A 27,203-nucleotide genomic window follows, 5' to 3' on the forward strand; every position below is an offset into this window, starting at 1 on the left:
TCTCACAGACACTGCTTTATTGTAATTTCTTAAAAGTTATAAAGGAAAAAAAAATCTACAGTAGCAGTCAAATGAGACAGGGGCAAGGAGTCCATCTTGTCGAAAACTCCGGGGATTTTAACTCCCTTACTCCTTGGCTTCTGCAGAGGCTCCTCAGCTCTTCCAGCAGGCGACACTATGATCACAGAACAAACATTCGACAGCACGGTTTGTTAACTTTATTTTTTTCTAGCATAATAATTTAAAGTATTTACACACTGCACACTCACTGTTTTTACAGATACTCATATGCCTACAAACCACATCTACAGGTTTCTCTGGAAAGACTCGGCACAATGTGGGGGATTTCCAAGCACAGTGAAGGAAAGTGTTTTTTGAGTCTTTTCTAAAGTTGCCACATGGCTCTGAAAAACCAGTGTTTTGGCCCAAGTTTTAAGCTCTCCCAGGAGACCCATGGCGAGCTATAGCCTGCCTATTCATATGCTGGCATGGTCTGAAATTCTTTTGGCTAAAGACTTCACGAAGCAAGTGCAAGCAGTGTGTTCTTAGAAACCCCAAAGAAAACCTGGCCCTTCTCTACAGAAATACTTTACTTTTAAAAGTTATCTGTGGGGACTGTCAAGGTCATACAGACACTGATTATTAGGGAGAACCACACACCACACTCTATTACTAATACTATGGTTGTAGTACATCTCATGGGCACCCTTTCCCGCTAAAGAATACAGCTAAGCAAGCTTCCTTTTCCAAACTATGAGTAGAGGTGGTGGTCTTGTTCTCCCTACAAAAGGATAAAGGTGTATCTATCAATCACACTCTATAAAGCCAGACACTGTAGAAACTTCTATTTTTTTTTCTTTATACTATTTGCACAAAAATAGTGGTTAAAAGTAGCCGACATCTCTCCTTCCTTGTTCTACTCAATTACAAGTTACTAGCTAGTGACGGATTCTGGTCCATGACTCCACAGATGAACAAAAGTGGCCATGCTTTCGGGTTGGAAGGTCCTAATCTAGCTTTCTTAAAAAGACCTTTTTTTTTTTCTTTTTCTTTTTCTTTACAGGGTTAGATTCCAGCTCTCTGGAGTTCAGCTTTTAAAGATGCCTTCATAATTTCACACAAGGTAAGGGTTTGCTGCTTCTAGATAAACACACAATCCCACCCTGTGGAGATTATCACTTCTCTAAGAAATACAACTTACAACATGATACCCTTTCCTGCCGCCAGCCTGAGTGTATCAGTGCCACCAGCCAACAGGACATGGCTAAATCACTCCAGTATTTAAAGTTCCTATCTTTTGCTTGCATTAATGTAAACCTTAAATAATGGAACACAAATTGTATTACTTCTTGGAACCAAACACTCACATTTAGATATAATACAAACCTATCTATTCAGGAGTTAACTCTGCTACTCTCACAGCCCTTTAGAGTTGGTACCAACAATGGGGTACCTGGCAGAGGCAAGGAGAGACTTTACCATATGGGGATTTCGCTAAGTGACTACAGGTGTTAAGATGGCAGAGCTGAAAAGACAGAGGCTACTCAAACATCGGGACTCACCAGCATCCACAGGCAAGTGTGTATCGATACACAAGGAAGATTTCCTGATTTCAAGGCCCCACACCCGGACCTTATATCAGAGGAAGACTAACAGCCAGAATTTGGAATCCTGAGGTGCGGTGAAGGAGACGTTGGGGGGAGCCGGAGAGAACCATTAGGATTCCAACCAGCCACGGAGGAGAGAGTTAAGAACATGATTTCTACAAACTGCAGAGAGGGAGAGCAAGGCATGAAATCTACTAAGTTTTGATTTGGTTTTCCTTAAAGAGTTAAAGGACGGAGAACTACAATTTAAACAGGGATAGGGGACTAGATCAGGCGTAGCAAGATGCCTGGGATCTACCTGAAACAGCCATCACCAGACTCTTCACAAACGGTCAACCTCACAGGCCACATGTGCTCAAATGTCACCATCAGAGTAAGAAGGACTGCAGTTGTAGCAATATCATCCCCACGTTCTGAGAAAGTGAGCTGCTAGAAACAGGGCTCTTAAGTGAGATCCGTGTTTTAAGAATCAAAAGTACTTGCAAGGGCGGCAACAACTTCCTCTCAATTTGACACTTCAGATAGGGAGACAGCTCCATCTTGGCAAATCAGTAGCAATGGTAAGTGCAGGAGGAACACCCAGGGTAGCTACAAACTGGTCACCTTCAAATGGACTGTTGTGGTGTCTGTGTATATGCACTGTACATATTAGCCAGGTACACACATAAATATTTAATATATAAAAAATAAAGTGCTTTCTAAGAGGTCCCTAGGCAGGGACATTATAAAACATTTCACAAAACTGCAAAATAAAATTGATACAATCAAAAAACACAACCAACATATGTGAAAACAGCCAAACACATAATGTACAATCTGGTGTTCCAGGACAAACATCTGTCATATACATGGTATATACATATATATACTCTTTCACTCAATATATTATGACAATATATATTTAAAATTTTGTTATAGACAAAAAAAAACCCAGAAAAAAACAAAACAAACCAAACCAAAAACAAACAAGCCCTACAAAAACACAATAAGGACCAGGCATGTGAGTCCAAGACCAACAGACAAGTCAGTGCCCCCTGCACAGCTGCTGCTGGGGAAGATGTGCCAGCGCTCCTTCCTGGGATGCAGGGCCTCCACGTCCTCCAAGGCACTGTGGGCTGCAGCGGTAAAGTTGGCATCACCAGTGGTGAGCAGGTCAAAGACACAAGACTGGAAGTAGATGTCCTTCACCGGCATCTTCTCATGGCATTGAGTGCTGGCAGTCTCCAGTGTGTAGCCAGGCCAGGCCTGCACTGAGGTGGTGTGCGGCAGGCTGTGCCCCAGGATGGCGGACACCTGGCCTTGCCCGTCATCAATGCATTCACTGGTGGGGCAGCCGTTCACACACAGCTGCAGGTCCTGGCTCTCCTCAAAGGACATGGCCAAGTCTTCGGGCATTCGGATAGCAAGGGTCAGGTAGCGACCCAGCTGCCGTACAAACACTGTGGTGCCTATGTAGCGGGCATGCATCTCTACGTAACGGCCACTCTCCCTCTCCACGATGTGAAGACTCTTGATATCGCCATCCCCGCCACTGGTGGTGCCATCCACAAAGGCCGCTGGCAGGTCATCTGTCACAGCTTGGTACACTTTCTGATCCGTACACTCGTGGTGTGCTTTGAAGATGATAGTGATCTGTGGAATGGAGGACAGACAGGTTAACACGCTGGGGGCTGAACAGTGCATTCCACAGGAGCAGGGAACTCTCCCAAACGCGAAGCTTTCCCGACACAGAGAGCACCCCTGTTGGGAAACCGTCCACTTTTCTTGATAATTTTTATTTATCTCCCATACCAGGCATAGTATAGCCGGGGTAAGGGTTAGGGGTTTCTTTTTAAGCTATACAGAAGTTCCGAGGGACTTCATTACTGATATCTAAGTCTCACCTCTAAAGAGATCCTTCCCTGAACCATCTCCATGGTGAGTTCCCAGGACTCACCACTACAAACTGAATATAAGCACTGAGAGATGAAACAGGCTTTGGGTGGGGGCACCTGCAACAGATGTCAATCATGCGCCTCGTGAGAGATTTAAGTCTCTTCATCAAATGCTCTGCATCACTGGCTAATCCTGCGACAGGGAATTACTGACAAGCAAAGCTCTCAAGCACTGGCAGATAACACGCCCCAAACCTAGTAACGAAGATGTTTTCCCAAACAGCGCCAGGGGCCTCTGACTCCTCATCTTCTCAGTCAGCTCTCAATTTTCCAAAGGAAGCAAAAAGTTCAGGGAGAAAAAAAAATGCACTGATAATACAAAACCTTCCTTCTATTGGGCCATTTCCTTCCCTGCAGAATCCTTCCTCTATAACAGCTATGAACACAATTGAAGAAGTGAGCCTGCTCCCGTTTCTGCAGCGGACTTGTGACGAGAGAGGGAACTAGGAAGGGGATGAGGGTCTCTAGCCCAAAGAAGGAGCAGTTCCCCAGAGCCATCTGAGGAGCTGAGATCTGGCTTATTGTCTGTCACTAATGTGGTAACAGTTTAATTTTTTTGTTACTTTTTTTTTTCAAATGAAAAAACAGAATAAAGGGTTGGGTGATTTGGGTCCAGAGGGCAGATGGACAAGCCACATGCTCTGTAAGTTACTCTGATGGCAAGCACCTCTAAGCTCCTGCAAAAGAACTAGTCAAAACAATGGACCCTTGTTAAAAAGCCAGAAATGGCCCCCAAACCTCACTACCACTCTCAAGCTTATGTCTGAAGTTTTCCCCAACCCAGCCAGCATTTGCTCACACTGTTTAATTCCACACGTTCCCACTGGTGTTAACTTGACTGGAATTTTCCAGCCATTTCATTTTACTTCAGCCAGTTACAAAGGCAGAGCTGAGCCAGCTGCCCTGCAGCGAGCGACTGGTTAAGTTCATATCCGCTGTTTGCAGCTGCAAGCCAAAGTGCTGTGAAAACCCCGGGCCACAATTTGATTTCACTACCAGCCCATCTCACATTTCAACACCTTCTTAACAACCCAGAGAAGGTGACCAGAGAGAGATGGCTTCAGGAGAACCAGGGAACCCTCCACTGTGAGGGGTTCCGAGGTGGGTGGGTATCTAAAGGAGACCATAAAACAGATTTATTTGGTGGCTCTAAAGTCAGTTTGACAAGTTCCCTTTTAAGACATGATGGGATTGCTAGGAGGTGAAAAGATTAATTCAAGTAAATCTTGCACCTGAAAACACGGGAGAAAGGTTAGAAAACACTGAGGGCTAACAATGCAGATGGCTAAAATAAGTGTAATACTTTTTACAGTTGTGATCCTTGTTCTCAACCAAAACACATTCAAAAACAGAAGATTTAACAACCCAGTAATGTGTCTTTCTGGTCTAACGAACTTAAGTTTAACCAACTTGGCACTGCATGCAAGAACTGTGACCATTTTGTTCACAGAAGGAAGAGTGAAAAGGAGTCACTTTTGCCGTGGCCACAGAGATGTACAACTGCAAACAAGTTGCCAAAAAAGACACCCGGGGATCAATGTTAAGATGAGTGAAATAGTTTCACGTTTAATCTGTTTTTTTTTTTTTTTTTTTTGTCATTGTGCACAGCAATTCCAGTCCTGCAATGCAGAACTCACTAACACCTTACACACTCGGCTATGCAGGACTCACTAACACCTTACACACTCGGCTATGCAGGACTCACTAACACCTTACACACTCGGCTATGCAGGACTCACTAACACCTTACACACTCGGCTATGCAGGACTCACTGTAACACCTTACACACTCGGCTATGCAGGACTCACTAACACCTTACACACTCGGCTATGCAGGACTCACTGTAACACCTTACACACTCTGTGATGCAGGACTAACACCTTACACACTCGGCTATGCAGGACTCACTGTAACACCTTACACACTCTGTGATGCAGGACTAACACCTTACACACTCGGCTATGCAGGACTCACTGTAACACCTTACACACTCGACTATGCAGGACTCACTGTAGCACCTTACACACTCGGCTATGCAGGACTCACTGTAACACCTTACACACTCGACTATGCAGGACTCACTAACACCTTACACACTCGGCTATGCAGGACTCACTGTAACACCTTACACACTCGGCTATGCAGGACTCACTGTAACACCTTACACACTCGACTATGCAGGACTCACTAACACCTTACACACTCTGCTATGCAGACACATGGGAAACTGGCGTTCTCTACCTGTTAAATATTCTCCTCTACTTTACAGATTTTTGTTTACTCATTGTTTGAAGTTGACTTCCTCTCTGATAAACTGTAATAGTTCTTTCTTGGGGATGTGTGTAGAACTACCTGTTGAATCTACATGCAGAGGGGATGAGACAATCTCAAAGCACAGGAAAGGGTTCCTGAGAGGGCCTCTGTATGTAAGTGTACAGAGCAGGGACCTAGATGTAGAAAAACTTTGGGTAACAGTTGCACACGACTTGAGTTTTGAAGTGCAATGTCATTCCTCAGGACGATTGCAACACAAGCTCTCGACAAGCGAGCACTCAGCCGTGAACAGCATGAACTCCATTTCAGATAGTCTACCTTTCCAGAAAAGCAAACTCATACATCCATAATAATAATTCATACTTCAGAAATATACAAAAATTCATCGGAACGTTTTGCAAATTCCAAACTTTAAAAATTTCCATTTAGCAGCCATCAAGGGCCTAAAATGGGCATTTACTTTTGTACAGAGGTTTTCACTACGCGTTGTAAAACACCGGCTATGCTGTTTGCTTCCCCTCCACTAACTGATCCACACGCAGTAATAACTCAATTTGGCACATCTGTTCAATGCCACACCATTTATTATTGATGGGTGGCATTTCTGTGCATTTAAAACATCAATGTCTTTTGTTAACCCTCCCCCATGTAGTCTCTCTCAATCCCGCCTTAGACAAACTTCTCCAGCTCTCCTCATTCATTTTTAATCTCACTCCTGAGATCTTCACCACCCACAGGTCTATGAGGAAGAGAAAGCCGTTACGACAGATCAACCTTTGCACATATGAACGGCAACAAGACCTTAAGGTTTGTTGTAAAATTAAGAGCAGTGGTTCTCAACCTTCCCAATACTGAAACCGTTTAGTAAATTATAGTTCCGCTTGTCGTGGTGACCCCCAGCCATAAAATTATTGTTGTTACTTCATAACTGTAATTTTGTTATTGTTATGAATCATAACATAAATATCTGTGTTTTCCATGGTCTTAGCAACCCCTGCAAAAGGGTCATTTGAACACTGAAGGGGTCGTGACCCACCAGCTGAGAACCACTCATTGATTCAGAGGCACTCCGCCTGCCTCTCCTTCCCACCAGCAAGAAAAGGAAATAAACAAAATTGAATAAGTCCACGAGGAAAATGCAGGCCCTGCCTCACCAGGATAACTTCCCAAGGCACAACAGCCTGTGAACACCACACATGGGTTTTAGAACCCAACCCTCCAACGGCTTTGCAGACGGCTCTCCGTATACACCCACACCGTGGCTCTGTATATACTCTGGGACGTTTACCAGTGTCTAGTCAGAGCACTTAGCACTGCAAGTGCAAAGAACTTTCTGGAATGAATCCTCAACAGAACTGGAATTTCAGAGCTAACCATGGGGCTGGAGGAGAAACTGAAGCAAAGAAATGGGCTTGGAAGGCAACTTGATTTGTATCTGGTTAAAATTCTGCCCATGTACAAGGAAGTGAAAATAAATGTTACTTCATATAATCAGTTGCTATGTCGACACTGTCAAACTGTCTGGGTGTAGTTATGATGAAAGCACAGCAGACCCTCAAGGACACCACGACTGGGCTCAGAGCCTCTTTCATGTCTGCACATGTAGGTGGAATACAGCCCTGACACTCAGTCCTCCATTCCAACAGCACACGCTTCACCACACTGGCTTTGCTTCCATCCCTAACACACCCAAATTCTACTCTGGAAGGCTGATTTTTCTAGATGTTGAAAAGCCGGCTGAGGAAACTCTGAAACACAGCTTACTTCACCTCCACGGCCACCTGTGGACTGTAGCTGGAGTAGGCCTCCTGTATACAGGCAAAGAGGAAACTGATCTCCAGTTACATAACAATGAGGGTAACTCTCTCCCTTTTGTGAAACTGGGAGAAAATTCACACACATTTAGATTAACATTTGTCTGAACAATTTCATGCAAAGCCCAGACATGATTTTATATGTAGCATGCTACATGCTGGGCTGGGGTATACGCTGTCACTGACGACTTCCCCCAAAGTGTCGGGGAGGTGATCTGTTAGGAAGCTGTAAACTCAGTAGGCTGGGAAGCAATTGTACAATTACTATTCAGCTCACATAGAATACTATACTCTCAGAAAGTGTGTGAACTGCAGAAGTGCAAGGTGTGAACTGCAGAAGTGCAAGGTGCGAACTGCAGAAGTGCAAGGTGCGAACTGCTTTTATTGGACTAGGACAATAACTACAGTTAAGACAGCACACTTACAAGGTGAGCAGCATATTAAAAATCTTACCCTGGACTCCTTTTAGCATTTAGATGAGACTGAGAAATATACTGCCTTCTAAGCAGTTATCAAATATGTATGCTTCTCTACCCCCAGTCCTTTTCTACAGAGTTCTGTGTTCAGAGCACTCACAGGATGCAGAGAACTGGAATGGCTCATGCCTAAGTCTTCAGAATTGCCCTAGGTAATGAACACAAGCAAGAACAGGGGCTGTTTTGGCTGCTGCAGGGGTACTTGGCAGCAGAGAGAGAATTAAGAAGCCAAACCAGAGGGGAAGGACACCCACAGCTGAAGGCTGCTAGGGTGGTCCAGAGAAGCACCAGGCCCAAGGCTGGAAAAGCTCAGAGAATGAAAGCAGTCTGGCCCAGGGATAGCACATGAGGGGGACAGGCACACAAATGCCAACTTTCAAAAACCAGTTTCTATATAATTAAAAAAAGGAAGACGGGAAGCATACACAGGCACAGAGACGGGGAAGCCAGCCAACTTCCTTCTGCACCCCAGCGGAACGCCATGCTGAGCATGAGGGGGCAAGCCCTTCGGCCTGTACACTTCAGCAACTTCCCAAACTTTAAAGTTTCCCTCGGTTCAGGCTCAGACTTTGTGCTGTGAGGAGGCCAATATCACCAGGCTTTCAGATGAGAAGGTGAACCACTGTTGTTTGCAGACTGATGGAGAACAGGAAACCATGGCCTCCCTGGTTACTTTTCAGCATTAGGAAAGGGAGAGAAAGCTTCAACTTCTTCACAATACACACAGTCCTTGCCAGCTCTAGATTCAATTTCAAGTTCCCAAAGATATAAAAAAGAAAAGGATCGAGATGGTTAGAATTGGCGACCATGTGTTTTAAAAACCAGTAACTGGCCAAAAATACCCTTTTGCCTGGGCAGGAAAAGGGGAAAATGTTAGTACCTGCCAAGTGTCTATAGGTTCAGATTGAACCCTGAATCCATTTCAGGAGTACTTGCATGGGAGAAAAGAAATTTATGTTTAAATGTTGTGGTATCCATTCCATCCACAGTGCAGATATTGCATGCTAACATGAAGAAAGCCTCCCAGACTAGAATTAGCTGAACCACCCCTCCCCCTACCCCCAGCCCAAGTATTGACATCATCAGCTAAGTGGAGCAGAAAGAGCTCCATTCCCTAGCAAGAGGGTTTCCCTTGAGTTCTCCTATCTAGGATCCAACGGATCACAGGTTCACTCCAGCTTAGGTGTGTTAGTTCTTGTCCCTCACACTCACGGACAGGCTGAGCATTTTGTTAAGTTACCCCACCCACAAGAACACAAAATCCAAACACTGGAAGAGCAAGTTTTACTGCAGTCAAAACAAATAAAGATGAAATGGGAAAGGGAGCATTTTTCACTGTTGTGTGCTGTAGGTAATTCTCTCAGGCCACATTCCACAGAGGCAGAAAGGGTTTGGCTAGCGTTAATTGAAGCTGACAACAACAACAACAACAACAAAAAGAGCCCCAACCACCCAACATTTCCTTCTCACCACTGCCCCTCAAAATAAAACTGAACAGGGGAGAGAGAGAGAGAGAGAGAGAGAGAGAGAGAGAAAGAAAGAGTTGGAAACATGACAGGAAACAAGTTCTGACTCTCAGCTGTGTCTCTGATTCTTGGCTTCCTGCCGCTCGCTGCCTTAAACTATGGAGGAGAGTGGATTTGTTTTGAAGCAGCAGAGGCCTACACCACTCAAGGAATCCTGCCTGGCGTGGACAAGCCACGGGTTAATTTCACTTACCAAAGGGAATTTTTGGAAGGCCTCCTCCTTCCAAGGACATCTGGGACTCAGGGAGTTGGCAGTGTCAGGAAGATTAGAAGATGGTAAAGAATTTTTTACCCAGGGTGTTTTAACACATGTGGGAAAAAAACAAAGGGATACTGTATTTGAAAAGCAGGCATGAAGAATAACCGAGGAGCCCGTCCATGTTACAGAATGCTCCTTCACAGTGTGGATCGATCACCAGTGAAGACCCCCCTTTCCTCCTCTCCCTCAACACAGCCTGGAAATCTTTACCTCCAGGCAATTTACTGAAACTACCCTACAGCAGTTCCTGGGCCTAACACTTTATAATCCAGTACAAACAACAGCCTTACAGGAAATTGAAAAAGACAACACACCCAGTCCCACCCAGAAGCACAGCAGTGTTTTGTAAAACCCAGTCTCTTAACATTTCTGTGCTATTTCTGAAATAAATTCAGGAATGACCAAAATGTGTAACACATGACTTAACAAGGGTTTAAAAATGGGATGGGACCCTGAAAAATAAATTACGACTGGTGGTTGTGGAAATACAGATGCAGGCGAGGGCACACTGACCGTGGGAGGTGGGAAGTCAAATCGTGGAGCAAGCAAGGCTGGAGGAACAAGCCTTGGGTGAGGGAGCCTGTGACAGGCTTCCAGGGCAGCTGTCCTCTCTGTATGGCTTCCTGACACCTGTCTCATCCTGCTAACTAATGTCTCTGGGAATCAATGCATTTTACCAAGAAGCTCTGAAGATGCACGGAAATCCCACGCTTTCCCACCACTGGACTACCAGGTAGGTAACTAGTTGCAGAGGCTACATTCATCCCAACAACTCCCACATGTTTTTTTTTTTTTTAAATGTAGCAGCACCAAATTGATGACATTTAATCAGAATTATTATACCAAGGGAGCTATAACTATAAACTTCTTTCCTATCTGTTCCTACTATGACCCAATACCGACCAGTCTTAGAACTCTGTAGCATCTTTGTAGGCAAGAAGGATCACAAGGCTCAAATCTCAAAGAAATGGTTGGAACTATATATATGTATCTCCCAATGAAAGCAAATCTCAGAATAAGGGTTAGATGCTTTTTTAGACAACAGGTCCCACACCACCACGTGCAGGAAAAGGGTCCACACATCCAAACACAATTCACCCAAAGGGAAGGAAGAAAATCTTCATTGATAAAAATAAAAGATCACTACTGTATAGCTTACAGGCACCCATCTGCTAAAACAAAGCGCTGTAAAAACTTGTCTGTAAGAAAAAAATGTACTAGGCATGAGGTCAAGAGAGGACAGATTTCCAAACCTCGCTGCAGAGGTGCACCTAGAAACTCTGCGATGTAGACATGTCTGGCTTCAATTCTTTTTTATTTTTTTTTTTGTTTTTCGAGACAGGGTTTCTCTGGAGTTTTGAAGCCTGTCCTGGAACTCACTGTGTAGGCCAGGCCAGCCTGGAACTCCACCTGCCTCTGCCTCCCGAGTGCTGGGTTAAAATTAAAGGCGTGCATCACCACCACCCAGCATGCTCCAATTCTATAAGCAACAGATAATGACCAGAGTGGATTACATGTTCACTGTTGCTGTACAGTGTCTGAGGGCCATCAGAAAAAAGTGACCACAACATGCTCCAGTACTCCAGGACTTACAAGGACTGGTTGATTTTATCAAAATACACAGTTCAAGGAAGACATTAACCAAGCCGTCTCCAGCTTTGGTGGAGCCTCTCAGGAACTCCAAGAAAGCAGTTACAGAATTTGAAATTTAGAGATATTATGGATTATAAGATGATATACAAAAATAACCCCGAGGGGCTAGACATCCTATTACACTCTGGGGAGGTCTGGGTGCTGCCCACAGGGTAACAGGAGCTGGGAGCCACTATCACCTCACCATACAAGCCATGTGGTTCAAGGAGGGGACCAGGATGTGTGGTTCCCAATTTTCCCTACTTCTATTTTGTTTTCATGCTAGTTAAGTATTGTATAGGAAAGCCAAAGCAATAAGAAAAAAAGCACGATTTTACATAAAAATTAAAGGGAACACAAAACAAGAGGGTACTTGTAAAAATCATCATTAAAAACGCAGCCATTGTTTTTAAACTGAAAGCATTTTGAAAAATTAGTGAGAATGTACTTGAGAATGACTTACTTTTCATTTTTTCAAATTACATTTTATCTATGCATTGTGTGTTTGTATGTGTGTGGGATCAAAGAACAATCCGTAGAGTCGATTCTCCCTTACCACGTGAGTTCCAGGAACTAACCCAGGTGGTAAGGCCTGGCTTCCGTGTTCCACCAGCTAGCAGGAGACTAATGTTTTAAAAACTCTACTTTCAATCTCATTGTTTTGTGGGTCTGAGGCGGTAACTCAGTTACTTTACTCGTGTTAGGCAAGCCTTCCACTAATCCTTACTACGGTCTCAGCGACTTTAATGCATGCTACCGGGAACATGTCAAGGGAAAGGATCAACACTTTACTCTTTAGCCACCTTTTGTGACCATGCATTTAAACATCCTCGCTAATGACCTTTCTTTAAAAACAGAGACACAGCCCATTAAATGCATGGGCTGAGTCTGAAAGTGCCAAAGGACATGTGGAAGCAGAAGCACAAGCAGCCATAGACAGGTAACCTGGCTTCTTTGGCGCGTGTGAGGTACAGGATACCATTGCAACATGATTCTCCGGCGCGGACAGGGTGTGACTGCCTCCTCCACGGTAGGAAAGCTGCCTTAGTGCACTGTGCCCCAACACTGCCAGCTCTAATGAAGTTCCCCTCATTTCACTTTCTCAGTGTCTGCATGCCTGCATCTGCCTCTCGCAGCCAAAGGTGGGGAAGATTGCATCTGAGATGGGTGAGGTGTGTAGGTGTGCCAGAAACTCTTGCGGCCCCAGGGGGGAGATGAAAAACTTGCCCTGGCTTCTCACCTTCAGTAACACATCTACCAGGCAAGCTGGCCTCCCAGTACAGACTCTTCCAGAGAGGAAGAGATCGGCTGGCGAAGGGTCTGAGCAAAAACATGGAGGCTCCGAGAAAGCATACCTGTGCACACCATGACCATGTAGAAAAACAAGTCCTTCTTTCCCATGTGAAGGGGAGGGCCCGTGTGTGGAGAGGACAGTGGATAGGGAGATAAATCACACTCCAGGCTCATCTGTCCTAACTCACTCACTGCTTACACGTGGAAAAAAAGTTTAGTTAATAAACGCCCCTTGAGTCCAGTGACTTCATCTTATTTTACTCAGTCTAGGTACCCTTTGGTGACAGGCAGGAAGTACTTTTGGAATGGAGACCTCACTAAGTGAAGCTCGCAGGAGCCTGGCTCAGGCTTCCAGGACCCAGCTCTCTTAGTGACCCGAGTAAAAGACCCAGAACCCAGCATTTCTCTTCAGGAGTGAGGGCCGTGAAATGCGCGGGTGTTTCTGTCTCACAGCTGGCCTTCCACATCCGTCAGTGTTTAAACACAGTGACGCAGCACACAGGTCTTTAGAAACGCTTCACCACGCGAGCAAGTTCCGCTATCGGCAACGTACAATGCTGGGGTACTTGAGGTTGGCCCAGGTTTTTCCAGAAATTCTCAGTAAGAAAGTGAAGTATGCCTCCAAAAGACTAGACGGATTCCTAATAGGACAGCATTTGGGGAGGAGGGGAAAGCACGTGGGACCTAGGGAGGGAGTAGGTCGCCTCCCCAGACAGACACCTCGTCCCTAGTCTCCCCTCTTACACTCTCTTGTCTTTGCCTCTTTCTGGCCAGCCCTAGGTAAGTAGCCTCTCTGACATGCTCCCACCATTCTGGTATCCTGTCTTGCCCCAGGCTCAAAGCAATGAACCTTGTCAAGCTAGGACTGAAACCCAAATAACCCTTCCCTCCTTTCCACTGCTTCTGCTCAGGTATTTGTCACAGAGATAAAAATGTGAGGTGGTTGATTAACGTCCAGTGGGATGCATACGGAGAAAACCTTCCCAAAAGTTTTTTCCTCTTTTGTATAACAGTCCTAGCTGTCCCTGAATTCAGAGATCGGGCTGCCTCTACCGCCAGAGTGCTTGGACTAAAGGTGTGTCCACCATACCCATCAACTGTTTTTATTTTTATCACTACCTTTTCTTCAATGCTTTAAGTCCTTAAAGGTAAGATTTTGTAGCAATGTTAGGCCTTTGCGGATTTCAGCAACACATATCCTACAGGTCTTGAGACAGGCCGTCAAAAACAGCCTGGATACCCTGGAAACACACACAGGTAATAGAGTACGGCAGCTGCTGGGAGGCAGGACCACAAAGGAACTTGCTGAGTGGCGTGGCCAGTAGGTGAGGCAAAACACAAATGTGCAATTGAGACACCACACATGCCTGCTGTCCTCTTAATTCTTCTCTGAGGACCACTTTTTCCTCCATTTTGAAAGAACAAAATCTTTGTCTCCTATCAGATGGAGAAAACACACCTGTGTTTTCTTCTTTTTAACTAACCTTCTAATCTTAAGTGTGCTGTAAATTGTTCCATATATGTAATTACATATAGTATATATTACTATATATATATTTAAAATAGTGTATATACTATTAATACTTTAATTTGACCAAGAGTCTTCCAAATCCTCAACTCTCTGAACAATGGATAACTTTCCCATTCACAATGTAATGGCTCATCGAATCCTCATGGAATCTTCAGTTATCCCAAGTTTGAGGTGTCTGATGACTGTTGTAATCCTGGATTTTTGGCAATGGTCTACACACACACGTGCACGCACACGCGCGCGCGCGCACACACACACACACACACACACACACACACACACTTAAGTGCCTTTAGAACCCAGAAGGGGGCATCAGATCAAGGAACTGGAGTCACAGATGGTTGAGTAGCCAGGATGGTGCTGGTACCCGAACCCAGGGCCTCTACAGGAGCAGTAGGTGCTGTTAAACTGCTGAGCCATCTCACAGGCCATCAATATGTATCTTTATAACCTAACTTTTACCAAATGCACACTATGAGATCTACATAAGAAAAGTTATTTATAAACGCCTAAGAGCCAGGGAAAGAAAAGTTTATTCCAAGATGTAGAATTTGCCGAGGCAAAAGGCAAGCCTGAGATTTTACTGGGTTGAAGTAAAAACATTTCGGAGATCCCCTAAAATGTCTGCTTCAGTGTAACAGTCTTCTTTGTCAAGAGCAATGGCTTCTATTTTTAGATTTGTGACACTCCTGGGTGTCTCCAGATATCTCCCGAGGTGTTGTAAAGTTCCCTTCACAAAATGCCAAGTAAAATAATTTAACCTCACTAAAAATACGCTCCACATTTGGAGGCAAGGGAGGGAACCAAATGAGCAGGCAAAGGACTTCAAAGCCTGATTCTTGTCAATTATATTTAGTCTATGACAACGAAGTAACAGATTAATAAATACAGGAAATTAAAACAAGATGAGACTGTGGGTTTGTGGCTGGGGAAGAAGGAAAAGGGGCAGTTTAGCTGGGACACCAGGGGAAACTCCTTTATTTACTAAGTTAAGTTACTTAGCAATGACTGGTATTTGGAAACCCGCACTCTCCTATCTTGTACTAAAACACGGGTGCCTGCCTTATAGTTGGCATCAAAGGTCTCTACATACGATCGGTTTCTTCAAAATAAACTAGCATAGAGCAGACACTGGACCTGGGTAAGAATACCTTAGTTTTGCCAACCTTCCTCTTAGCTTCTGGCTTAGACTGTTAACACAAGGGTGTGAGATTACACAGGTGTTATATCGCACTGCTCGGCAATAGCCAATCCCTAACTTCCTTGGTTACCAAAAGGTTACTAACTAAAGCACCGTTGTGGGTTTGCCACTGGGAAGCTTGGATTGCAGCCATTACATTTACTATAGTTTCTAAATCTCCAATAAAGTACGTTTATTTCCCGATGGGCTGCTGCCCTGGGCTTCACAGCTTTCTTTACAGAATACCCACTTCACTTATGTGATTAATCTGACCGTGGATCACTCCAAGAAGAGTCCCACACTCGAGCACTCACAAGACAGCGCCAGAGAAGGCACACATTTTCCTCACTAAACAGGCCTGCCGTTTCTCGCTGGAGAACTTGATTTCACTGATTACGTTTTATTCTTCATATCGTTGCCTATTTAAGTTTAGACCCACATTTTGTATGCCAGAAAAATTCCTTATTAAATAATCTCAAACTTTTACCAATCCTGTTAATAACTTCCCAAGAACATATACAAATGGTCCCTCTAAACAAGCCTGTATAACGTACTCCACAAGCTGTCTGAAGGACCAAACATGAAGGGGGTGTAGAAAGAGGGACCAAGGAGCATACTCACCTTGTTGGTGGCCGTGGCACTGGATCCGGGGACCACAGGCACATTTGTCACTTGAACTGAAAGGTAGTTATTGTCTATGAGGGGCCAGGCCCCTTCCACTTTGCATGTCTGAAAGTGGTCCTTGAAAGTTCTGAGGTGAGGGTCTCCAAACAAGCCGCAGAAAAGGTAATTGGGAGGGCTCTGGTCCCCTCCCCGGTGTTCTCTGACTCCTCCGTGGCTGTGGTAGTTACAAGGGTCATGGGTCACTTCCGGGTTGGTAGAGGATGTGGGCCCATCCTTGGAACAGTTCCGCTGGCTCATGAGGTCGCTGATACCTAACACAGCAGAGTGGTACACCAGGTTGCCGCGGCAGGCTTTTGAGGTTCGCTGGGTGCAGCCAGCATAGGCGCGGAGGGCCTTGCAAAACTCGGAGTCAAAGCCATCGGCGGCAGAGTTCAGGTGTGAAGTGAGGGACACGAAATCCGTGGTACATTTCTGGATTCGACACTGAGTTGGCTGCTGGCAATCACCTGCCGGAAAGAAGACCAAGCATGTAAAAGCTTCTTCACTTCCGGGTATCATGAGAAGATGCTATTCTCCCCTGGGAACTGTCTAGTCTACCTCAGACTTCTTTTTAAGGTTGTACTAAGTTACCATGTCTCTCAAATTAAGCCACCGGGAGAAAAACTGGATACGGTTAACTGAAAACTTTAAAGCTTGGGGTTTGGTGACTGAGCATGAGTCTAGTCTAGGAATGTCTCTAGGTTAGAACTGCAAATGAAATATTGTTTCTTGTTTGCTATTTATTTATAGATTTTTGACCAAGATTCCTCTGTTTTGATTTTTAAAGCTGTGTGAGTAATTTGCTTTGGAAAGCACTGGGAGAGATACACTTATGCACATGGCTATGATTAAAGCTTATACAACAGAAAAGGGCTAAAATTCTAAATTATAGTATGTTTAAAGTATCTCTACCTGATTCTTGTAGAGCTACAGGGTATGAAAATCAAGGGGGGAAAAAACCCAAGTAGTAAGTCATTCTCTTTCCTGAGGTACATTACGAACAAACTACATGCAGTCTCAACGCCCTAGCTTCTGTAAAACGTTAAGTACTCGGCTACAAAAAGTGATTCACTTGACCAAGATCCAATTTTACTTCTCTTAACACGTCTGTCACACAGATCTCAAGTAAACCACAAAGCACACATACACAAAAAACTAAAAAAGTATGCAACACAAATACATTTCAAAACATGAATCAGAGACCTATAAAGTCAAGAATTCCTAGCGTGTGTGTGAACACACACCTCACTTTCCCTCTTAAGTTGAAGAAAAAGCTGAAGTGAAAACGCAAGGATAAATGTCCTGTGTTAACGAAACTTCCAAATCACTTTGTCACTTGTCTCTCATAACAATTCATGAAACCCCTCAAGCACAAGACAAAGAGACAAAACAACACTGCCAGTCATGTGTATCCATCGATTTCATATTGTATCAAAAAGCGAGACTAGATTTACTGAAACATGGCTCGTGTATCTCAAGTTGAATAAAATGAACTGTGGCATACACTTGAAATTCCTTATAGGTGCTTGACCTACAGAAGAAGTCTTACTGGATCTCACTTCTTAGCAGCTTCCTCTTCTGAAAAACGAGGAAGTTGTTATAGCAAGCTTTGTGGTTTTTCTTCAGGCATAAAATATCACACATTGTGTATTCTAGAGGGGGAAAACCATCAACATCGCTGGACCATTCATTGATTTTTGGCTAGTTTTTGTGTGTGTTTGTTATATTATGTGTATGAGGGTTCTGTCTGCAGGCATGTCTGGTGCCCTCAGAGGCCAGATAATGATGTTGGATCTCTTGGAACTAGAGTTACAGATGATTGAGCCATTATGTAGGTGCTGGGAATCAAACTGGGATCTCCTGGAAGAGCAGACAGTGCTCTTAACTGATGAGCCATCTCTCTAGGTCCTACATTTTTTTTTTTTCCTGAAACAAGGTAGGTCTCATTGACCTGTAGCCCAGGTTGACCTTGAACTTGCAATCCTTATGCATCAGCTTCCAGAATGTTGGACTGCAGGTGTATGCCACCATGGCTAATTAAAATCAGTGGGTTATTTTAAAATATATAACTATTTCAATATGCGGATAGAGTAAACTTTAGGATATCGACACCTAAAACTCCATCTGATAAAAGACATCATGTAGTAATCCCTATATTGATTTAGGAAGGTGACTCAGAATGGATATTTTTAAATTTTAATGAAATGGTAAACTGTTTCTGGCTTTAGATGGGAGAAAGTGTGGGAGATAGCAATCTGACATCTTTGTGAGATTCCAAAGACCTGGGGAAAAAAAAGGATCAGCTGAATCTTCATTTTCACTTTTACCAGAATAAAGGAGATTATAATTATTTTACTACTTTGGAGCCATGGACTTATAGCAACCACCAGACCACTTTAAAAAAAAAAACATCTTCATGTATTTGATTAATTTAAGACTTGTTCAGTGCAACGCTAACCAAGGAAGCTCAATTTATAAGACTCCTTTCTCCCAAGCAGATTTATTTACTTTCAACTACTTTTACTGAACAAGACAAATCAACAACAATAATCAAGCAAATTCACTCTCCCAGAAGCCTTCAAGCCATTTTCAAGGGAAGGTGTACTCAAGACCTTGCCTTGTCCTGGTGGGATTGCACAACTAGCTAGCGCTAGTTAAGGCCATTCTCTTCAATTCCTGACTAGCACAGTAATCACTGAAAGCTGGGAATAAAAACCCCACAACAACAATGGGGTGACAGTTATACCACTATTCTTCTACAATCAGATGCACAGCAGGCACAAAACAAGAAGAGCAGGGTCAAGATCACTCAGTAACCAACACCTACCTCTTGGACTACAAATAATGACCGTACTAGAACTTTCCGCTAAACTTGTGGGGCCTATTTGTTCTTTTTATGGTCTATAAAATCTATCCGAGTATACAGTTACTTATAATTATTTCAAACAGCCATAAAATATCAAAAGTAAGAAAAGCACAGAGATGCACCATGCGAGCGTGGAAGAGGGAGAAGATGCAGCATTTATTCCCTGACTCTTAAGGGCTCCCCTTTTAGTGGTAGGCAGGCGCTGACAGCTGCTCTTTTGCTTTGGATTAGGGTTCTAACAACCCGTGGCTGTAGATATGATCAGGGGGAGGGAGATGACTGAAGAGAAAATGCTTTGAGGTTAGCATTCTCAGCGCCATTGCAGGCTCCCGTAGAATGACTCATTTGCAGCATACACCCAGAAATATCGAAGTTTCATGAATTAATAATGACAGAGCACACTTTGCCCGTGAGAAGCTGTAAAGTGAGCCTCTTGTCAAAATGCCAAGACAAAGCAGAACAGCAACACACTCCAGGATGTGGCCAAGGAGGCCATGAAGTGTGTGAGTAAGCAAGAATTCCCTTACTGGATATCCACTCAGGAACTGCAAAGGTCTTAAAACACAATAAAATAAAACACATATGAGAATAAACAAATGCCATTTCCCAAGGGCAGAATTCAAAAGGTGCACTTAACAATGAAAAATTTTCTACTTTGGGGTCAGATCACCTACAACTGGTGTGACGTGTATTTCTGTGCCAGTTACTGTAAGTGCTCAAGGGTTCGTGGTCTAAAGCTTTCACCATTTTTTAATGAATCTGACATAAAAGACTCACCACGCAAGACAGCTTCCTTCACGCCAGGGCTGTGAATCTGCAGCCCAGCCACCAGTTTATAATAAAGGAAATGAGATATGAAGCCGAATCGAGCAAATTATAGAGCCATATGGGGCACCGAGGCAAATGATATGGGCCCAGACATAAAGCATATGGCGGTCCATCTGCGGGCAGCACTTGCTAGGCTCCCTGGTCTGGAAAAGAACCCCAGCTTTTCAACAACACCCGTCTTCAAAGAGATCTCTTCACAGAAACGAGAGCCGTGCAAGCCCTTTGGATTCAAGCTAAGTGTGAGCATACACTGAGATTCTGAAAGGGACCTCGTGTTCCAAACTCCAGTTTCTTATGCTTATACAGGCCAGGAAGGAAATCTCCAGGAACTACTTACTCTCCAATCCTGCCATGGCCCTAGAGCAACCATATCCAAGCTGCCAAAGAGAACTGAGCTCAACATAGCATTTCAACTTCCCTTTCACGATTTGACACACAATGGGTATTTTTTCCTCCAACACTCCTGAATACTGGCGCATTAGCAAAAAGTTTCCATGAAACCACATGCAGACATTTTTCTAAGGTTTGAAAGCTACTAATTTAAAGCCTTAATTATCCCACAACTGGCTATTACATTTTTAGTACGACCAGTCCATTTCCCCAAGCGACAGTGTTAAAAAGCAGCCGTTACGCCACCTCGAAAGGCTGTCTCTTCAATATCATTTTACTCCATTCCATAAAAAGACCTCCCGGCTATTTTAGCATGGTTGGTATGCCTTAACAAGTAAAAAGTTCTCAGTACAGCTGAGTGACATTAAACTAGAACTCTCCAGATCAGAGCGTGTGAGTGTCATCATAAACACAGGGGGAAATCTATCCAATGCTCTGGTTTTCAAGCAGAAGGACAATGATTCTTTTGATTTTTTTTTTGTATTAGAGGGAAAGTCTAAAAAAGAAATTGTACTTATTTGTTAAGAAAACAAAAACAGGCATCCCATATCACAAGGTTCAGGTTTATTACCCGAAGAGTACATTCCTCAGTGCTGCGTCGTCGGCAGAGGCCCTGCCGACCTCCGCACTGATACACACATCTGTCAAGCCCGCTAGGAACCGAAAATACGAGGCTAGCCCCATAGCACCTCTTCAGTCTGCCAAACTGTGCCGAGAGCAGCTTTGGCAAAACAGAAAGAAATCCCGGATAACTTAAGTTCCTTCGGAATCCACCCCAAACTCGGGTGAAAAAAAAAAATCTTTGCACGGGGTGCGATTCCCAGCCTCGCCACCACCCACAGCAGCAGAGGAGCGCCGCACAAGGCTCTGTTCTCCGCTCGCAGGCGGTTAAGGCAGCGGAAACCCGATCCGCAGCGGGCTCCAGTAAACACCCCCGCGGAGAGCAATAAAGCCCCGGAGCGCTGATCCCGCACGCGGCCCCTGCACGCTGGGATCCGCTCAGCGGCTGTCGCTGGCGGGGGCCGGAGGCGGTCGGGCAGGACCCGGCGCCAAGCAGAGCCGTGAAACCGAGCCAGGGAACGCCGTGCTCGCCCCGCCTGGGCCGTGGCGTCCCGGGGACCCAGAACAAAGCCCGCGCGGCCCGTTCCCCACCCGGCCCGCGCCTACCTGCGTGGAGTAGCCCAAGGCTGAGCAGCAGCAGCAGCAGCAGCGGCGGGGGCGACGGCGGCCAGAGCCCGGGGCGGCGGCGCTGCTCAGCCCCGGCGGCGGCGGGGGCGGCGGCGCAGGAAGGTGCTGCTCTCACGCCCATGCCCGTCCATGCAGGTCTCGTGCGCTCCGGCGAGGGCGGCGGCGCGGTGGCTGGGCCGGGCCTCTGGCTGCGGCATGGGCCGGGGGGCGCGCCTCGCTTCCTCCTCTTCTTCCTTTCAGGCCAGCGTCCGAGAGCAGCCACGGCCGCCGCAAGGAACCGGGCGTCGCGGGCGGAGGGAGGTGGCCACGGGGCGCGGACGCATCGCGGCGGTCGGACGCGGCAGGCAGAGCGGGGCGGGAGGAAAGATACAAAGACCGTGAGCGAACGCCGGAAGCAGGCGCGGGCGCGCGGGCGGCCGGGCCCCCGGCTGGCGTGGGCTCGGCGCGCGTGGATCGCCCGGACCTCACCAGCCGTGGCAGCCAGCGGCCCGGAGAGCTCCGCACCCGTGGCCTGCGCGGTCAATCAATCTCGGTCCCTCACTCTCGCCCCGCCCCCTCGAGTTTCCACCAATCCGCGCAGGTCCCGCCCCCCGGCCGCGCTCCACCTCCCCTTCCCATTGGCTGCAAGCGTGCCTCCCGCCCCCGCACCGCCCTGTGCGTCTCACTCAAGTTCCGCGTCCGCCGCCGGCGGGTGGGGCAGCTTCGTTAGGGCGCAGCCTCCTGCTGCCGGCTTCCTTGGGCTTTTTCTCCTCCACCCCCTTTCCCCCTGATCACGGCTTTCTGGTACCCAATAGAAAAGGGCGACAGCGACTTTCGCTTGGCCCGCGTTCCAGGAGAACCGGCCTTTAACCTCTCCTTGAATTAATGAGCTCAGGTTCAGCTTCCTCCTAGTTTTTTTTTTTTTTTTTTGTTGTTGTTCGTTGTTGGTTTTTAATGACCTCCCCCTTCTCCTCCTCTTCCCGGCCCTGCTGGCTCCAGCCGCTTGCAGGAAGCCAGCACTTTCCCTGAGCTCTGGGTAGCAAGCAGGTCTCCCCCTCCTCCCCTCAGCCAATCACATCTGCTGAACTTCTTAGCAAACTTGTCGGGGTCTCTAGGTAAAACCAGAGTCCAGCCGAGCCGCCTTAGATACTCAAATGACGCCCGAAGTCCGCAGCAGATGGACGAAATGAGTAGGTACCTGCGAGCTCCCGGTGGAATTCGCCGGCAGCTGCGTGAGGCGCTGGTGTTTTGGTTTCTTTGACGTCCCCCCTCCCCCACTTCAAAGCTGAGAGCGGGAGTCAGGGATTGGGCAAACTTCAACGTGTTCGGTTACAAGGTAATTAGATTAATGAGAGTGGTGAGTTTTTATGCAGTGCAATTATCGCCATGATTTCTTGTTGCTCAGTGGCTTTTCCACAAATATCAAGTCTATTAAATTAAGCCAATGGTAGGTCTGTTTCTACTTGAGTTGTCCTCCAAAACCAAGGGCAAAACCCCACAAACAATCGCCAAGGGTTAGGAAGGGGCTTGTGGAGTTGAGGACAGGCACCAATTTGTTATCAGTTAGTGTGAAGTGGTATCTCCTCTGGAGAATGGCGTCAGGGCTAGGAACCACTTTACCCTCCGCTTGCCTCTGCCATTCCCCAAACGGTTGAGGATTGCCATTTAAAATGCACTTACTGCAATCTAAATTACAGTTTGCAACTTTACCTGCCGCATTACTCAGAATCTCTAATTAGAAATCTCCTATCAACCACAGTCACATTAATATTCCACATGTTACAATGTGCTAATCAATGGACCAGGATAATTGGGGGGCAAGGCTTTAGGTCTCACCATCTCACTCATTAGACACAGTGTGAATTCTTCAAACCACTAGGTCCCTAATGAAAGAGACCTATCTGTTTTTACTATAATTTTTCATTACTTATTACGTGCCCAGATGACTCAAGTGCTAAACACACCTTTCACTACCCAAGATATAATCCAAGCCTTATGTCTATCTTTAATATGCTTAATAATAGCTTCAGCGTTGCCTGGAGAAATGACTTTTCATGGGGGGGGGGCTGGAATATATCTGACAATTTTACCTAATGGTGCATACTAAATGCTATCAGAGCAATTTTTTTTATCATCTTGCAGTTAGTACATATAATCCACGAAATGCAGTTCAGAAAATACTAATAAATGTCTTTGAAAGAGTAAGCACATGATACTCTTCTTAAAAGTCCTTTTAGCTTGGGGCTGGAGAGATGGTTCGCTGGTTAAGAGCACTGGCAGCTCTTCCAGTGCCTACTGGCAGCTCACAGCAGCCTGTAACTTTAGCTCCAGGGGATCTGAATTCTCTTCACCCTCATAGCCATCAGACACACACAGGGTGCATAGACATACATACAGGCAAAAAAAAAAAAAAACATTCTTACACATAAAGATTTTTTTTAAAGTCCTTAACTGCTAACAGCGAAATGTAGAGTTTTCTTACCCCAATATTTAATTATATCCTACAAAGGTAACTTATGTTACTATCAAACTTCATAAAACCAAAAAGTTAAAGATCAATACATTCAATTTGGTTTGGGTCTTCCTGCTGATGACTTTCCTCTGAAACACGTGGGACTTTAGATAGTCTTATCAGTAGAGGGCACCCTCGAGTTGCTGAGAATCCTGATTAAAGAAAAAAGCTGTTCAGAGGAAAATAGTCATCTCTAAGGTGTTTTATTGCTCCTCTGTTGTAAAATTTGACAAGCTTAAGACTTGTATGCCTAACAATTCACTTTTTATTACTGCGTAAGTGTTCAGCTGCTAGAGAATATATATGTATATATATATTACAATTAATTACAATTAACCCACAAGGTGGTTCCTATTTTTATGACATTAGGTCCCTCGACACACTGGGGGGGGGGGGAGTGAATCTGGACTGTTAGCAAGATTTGAAATCAGCTTAGAAATCAAGGGCATGTTGAATGATCGTTTATAGGGCAGTCACTTTTCAAGCTTGTGTGCGGCAAGTTTAAGCAGAATTTGCGACTGTGCAAAGAAAAACCCAGGGAGGAAGCTAGAACAAAATTTTGATGATTCTAAAAGTTTTACACTTTAATTAGGGGGAAAAACCGAGGTGATTGGCAATTCGAGCAACCCAAAAATCCACCCTGTGTCTTACCACTTCAATTCTTTTTCTCTCGTCCCCCCCCCCCCCGAAGGAATGATGAGACCAGAACTGTACATCCAGAAGACCCAGCCAAGTATACCACGCCATGGACATGCAAATACGTAAAATTAAAACTGATGCCAGAAACGTTAATAGATTCTAAACATGATGAAGTTTCATTTCCTGGACCTTTACATGGAGTCTTAACTGTTCCCCAGGTACTTTATCTCCATATCCAGAAACCTAACATGAGGATCTCTGCCTAACAGCTCACCCAGGACCGAGAAGCCTGCAGTAAGAGATTTGTGCTACCCTTTCTGGAGTAAGGGTTCCCCTGCTGCTCATTGCTCCACAGTGTTTGAAAATCAGGCTGGAATAGCCCAGAGTCCAGGAGCCCAGAGGCGTGTAGCTTCTGGCTGGTACTTACATCATTCTTAACCCTTCCGCACCTGGAAGGGGCTCAGCGAGATCAGGATGCCCCCGAGCTCCGGAACACACAGGACCTAGGTGTAAGAGAAGAGCCCGAGAGCTCCGTGTAAGCGCTGAGCCCCAGGAGACAGAGACCGCAGAGAGCAGAGCGCAGGAGGTTCATAACCCGGGCTTACAGCCGAGGCCCCTTGATCCCTACAGACTCCAGTGCGGCTCGCCTCTGGCTCGCAGGGCTAGAGAAGCAGCAGGTGCAAAAAGCATTTGGGAGCCGCTTGCCAGTGCTTGGAGGTAATGCGCTTCCTGTCCATTTATCTCAGGAAACCAGCGCTGCCTTCCCTTCGAAACAAAATTAACCTCTCATTAGCCAGCCACTCACTCCCAAGAAGGCCTTAAAAGCTTTACCCTCTCACTAATGTATTTAGGCTTTTCTTCCAGGCAAACGAAGCTGAGGCTGTGACTAACATCAGCCCCAGGGGTTCCTATAGGCTCCCTTAGGAGCCAGCCCACTAGCCCTTCACCAGCCTAATCTGGGAAATTGGCCAACCCAGGATCCCAGTTTGTACAAACAGGATGATCCGACACCCCTGAACGAACTTCACACCAAAAAACCCCAGGACAAATTTTCTCTCTCTTCTTGGGCTCCTTTCACACCAAATCCTCAGCTCCATTGCCCTCAAGGAGTGGGAGTGGGAAGCTGGGGAAACTTCAGTGGCCAGCTGTCCCCGGGTCAGGGGCGACAGGGGCGACGACTGTCCCTTGGGAAGTGTCCATAGAAGGCTGGGGGTGGGGGGCAGCCTGCATTGACTGTAGTCAGTTCCAGGCAATGCGAATGAAACGTGGTCAAGAGGTTTTGGAACGCCAGGGCTTTCTCACCCTGGGCCCCACCGCCCCGAGCCTGGCAGATTTATACCACACAGGTGGACCGAGACCTAAACAAAACAGTCCCCGCCGCTGCCTGCTTCTCGCCCCCCACGTCCTCCTGGCCCACCGCAAACTTCAACAAAATAAACAACTCACCACAGGCATTCCCTTGTCTGCAGCGCGACGCTTGCCAGCTGGGAAAATAAGCCGCAAGCCACGCGGCCGGGGCGCAGAAGGGAGGCCTCGCCGCGCCCTCCCGCCGCTCTGCCCCAGGTGGGCGGCAGGCGGGCGGCTCCACCCGGGGGCCGCTCTCCAGATGCCGGTTCCGGAGTGAGCTCCGGGGCCAGTGGTTGCACCCTGCTAGCCAGCGGGGCCTCTGCCACCTAGGGGGAGAGGGCGGGGAGACAAGTCCCTCTCCCCCAACTTCCTCGAAACTGCTTTCTTCCCACTCCCGGCCCCTGGTCACCGCCTCAGACCATCTCCACCGCGCTACCCGACTGTCCTGCTGGAGATCCGACGGCTGAGTGCGGGACGCCTCTGTCCCCCCACTCCAGGTCTCGGTCAGCTCTCTGCTCTCCCCGGGTCCTACACCCGGGCTTGCACAAAGGCGCCTTTCACGCCGCCAGCGCCGCCCTCTGCGCCGCCCTCCGTGCCCGCAGCGCTGCCTTTACCCACCGCCCGCAGCATCACGGTCCCGGGTGGGGGACTCGGCCAGTTGTCACCCGGACAGGGCAGCGGCAGACGCGAGCGGTGTCCGCACTCGCGCCGCCACGAGGGCAGCAGACACACTCTCGATTTCCTCCTTGGTTTCTATTAGCTGTGCACCAGCGCCTCCAAAGGCACGTCCTACCCCCAACTATCCTCGAGGGTCTTCCCACTGTGTGTAGCTAAGAAGGGGGTGGCAGAGATGGTCCCCCGGACGTATGCGAGCGTAAGAGGGTTGTCGTCCTGTCCACATGAGGTACCAGTGTGGCTTGGCCTCACGACCAGAGAGAGAAAAGGTAGAAAGGAACCCCTGAGACCCAGATGAGAGCGTCTTTTGTAAAAGAGCCCGCTTAGGATGTTTTAGGGTGACGGGCCCTTCATCAGAGGAACGAGATGGGGGAGGGGAGACCGAGCTATGTTTTCGAGAGTGGTTCTTGAGTTTCGTAGGTACTCAGCGGTAGCTATTTAGCTCTCTCATTTTAGAACAAGAGTGCTGATATTTTTTGTTTTTTTCTTTTTTCTTTTCAGTTAAAACAAAATTTCAAGTAGTTGAACTCAGGTAGTTAACCAGGACCTTACCCCTCCCCAGCCCACCGCCTTCTCGCCTTTACCTGCA

At 46.4% G+C, this 27,203-nt stretch overlaps 1 protein-coding gene across 2 annotated transcripts; it reads right to left on the reverse strand.

Moving 5' to 3' along the window:
- Window positions 1–26,671, reverse strand: Rgmb (repulsive guidance molecule BMP co-receptor b). Of its 2 annotated transcripts, XM_041680046.1 has the most exons (5): window positions 26,039–26,671; window positions 25,020–25,095; window positions 21,442–21,695; window positions 16,149–16,657; window positions 1–3,239 (listed from the first exon to the last, which is right to left on the reverse strand). In XM_041680046.1, the coding sequence occupies exons 2-5, from the start codon at window positions 25,022–25,024 to the stop codon at window positions 2,580–2,582; spliced, it is 1,428 nt and encodes a 475-aa protein (XP_041535980.1). In that variant the 5' UTR covers window positions 25,025–25,095; window positions 26,039–26,671; the 3' UTR covers window positions 1–2,579. The 2 variants fall into 2 exon arrangements, with proteins under 2 accessions (XP_041535980.1, XP_041535981.1); XM_041680047.1 differs by lacking the exons at window positions 25,020–25,095; window positions 26,039–26,671 and having other exon boundaries at window positions 21,442–21,981.
- Between the last annotated feature and the right edge of the window lie 532 nt (window positions 26,672–27,203).

Source organism: Microtus oregoni, unplaced genomic scaffold (genome assembly GCF_018167655.1).
Source record: "Microtus oregoni isolate MIOR12 unplaced genomic scaffold, Mior012 000033F_ref0000390, whole genome shotgun sequence".
NCBI classification, from domain to species: domain Eukaryota; kingdom Metazoa; phylum Chordata; class Mammalia; order Rodentia; family Cricetidae; genus Microtus; species Microtus oregoni.

What these genes read in the sequence shown, in the direction of transcription:
- Rgmb (XM_041680046.1), bottom strand. An exon ending in CCTTGGGCTACTCCACGCAG is followed by an intron (nt 16,658 to 21,441) that starts GTAGGCGCGGGC and finishes TCTTTCCGGCAG; the next exon opens with GTGATTGCCAGCAGCCAACT. An exon ending in GTGCCACGGCCACCAACAAG is followed by an intron (nt 3,240 to 16,148) that starts GTGAGTATGCTC and finishes TCCATTCCACAG; the next exon opens with ATCACTATCATCTTCAAAGC.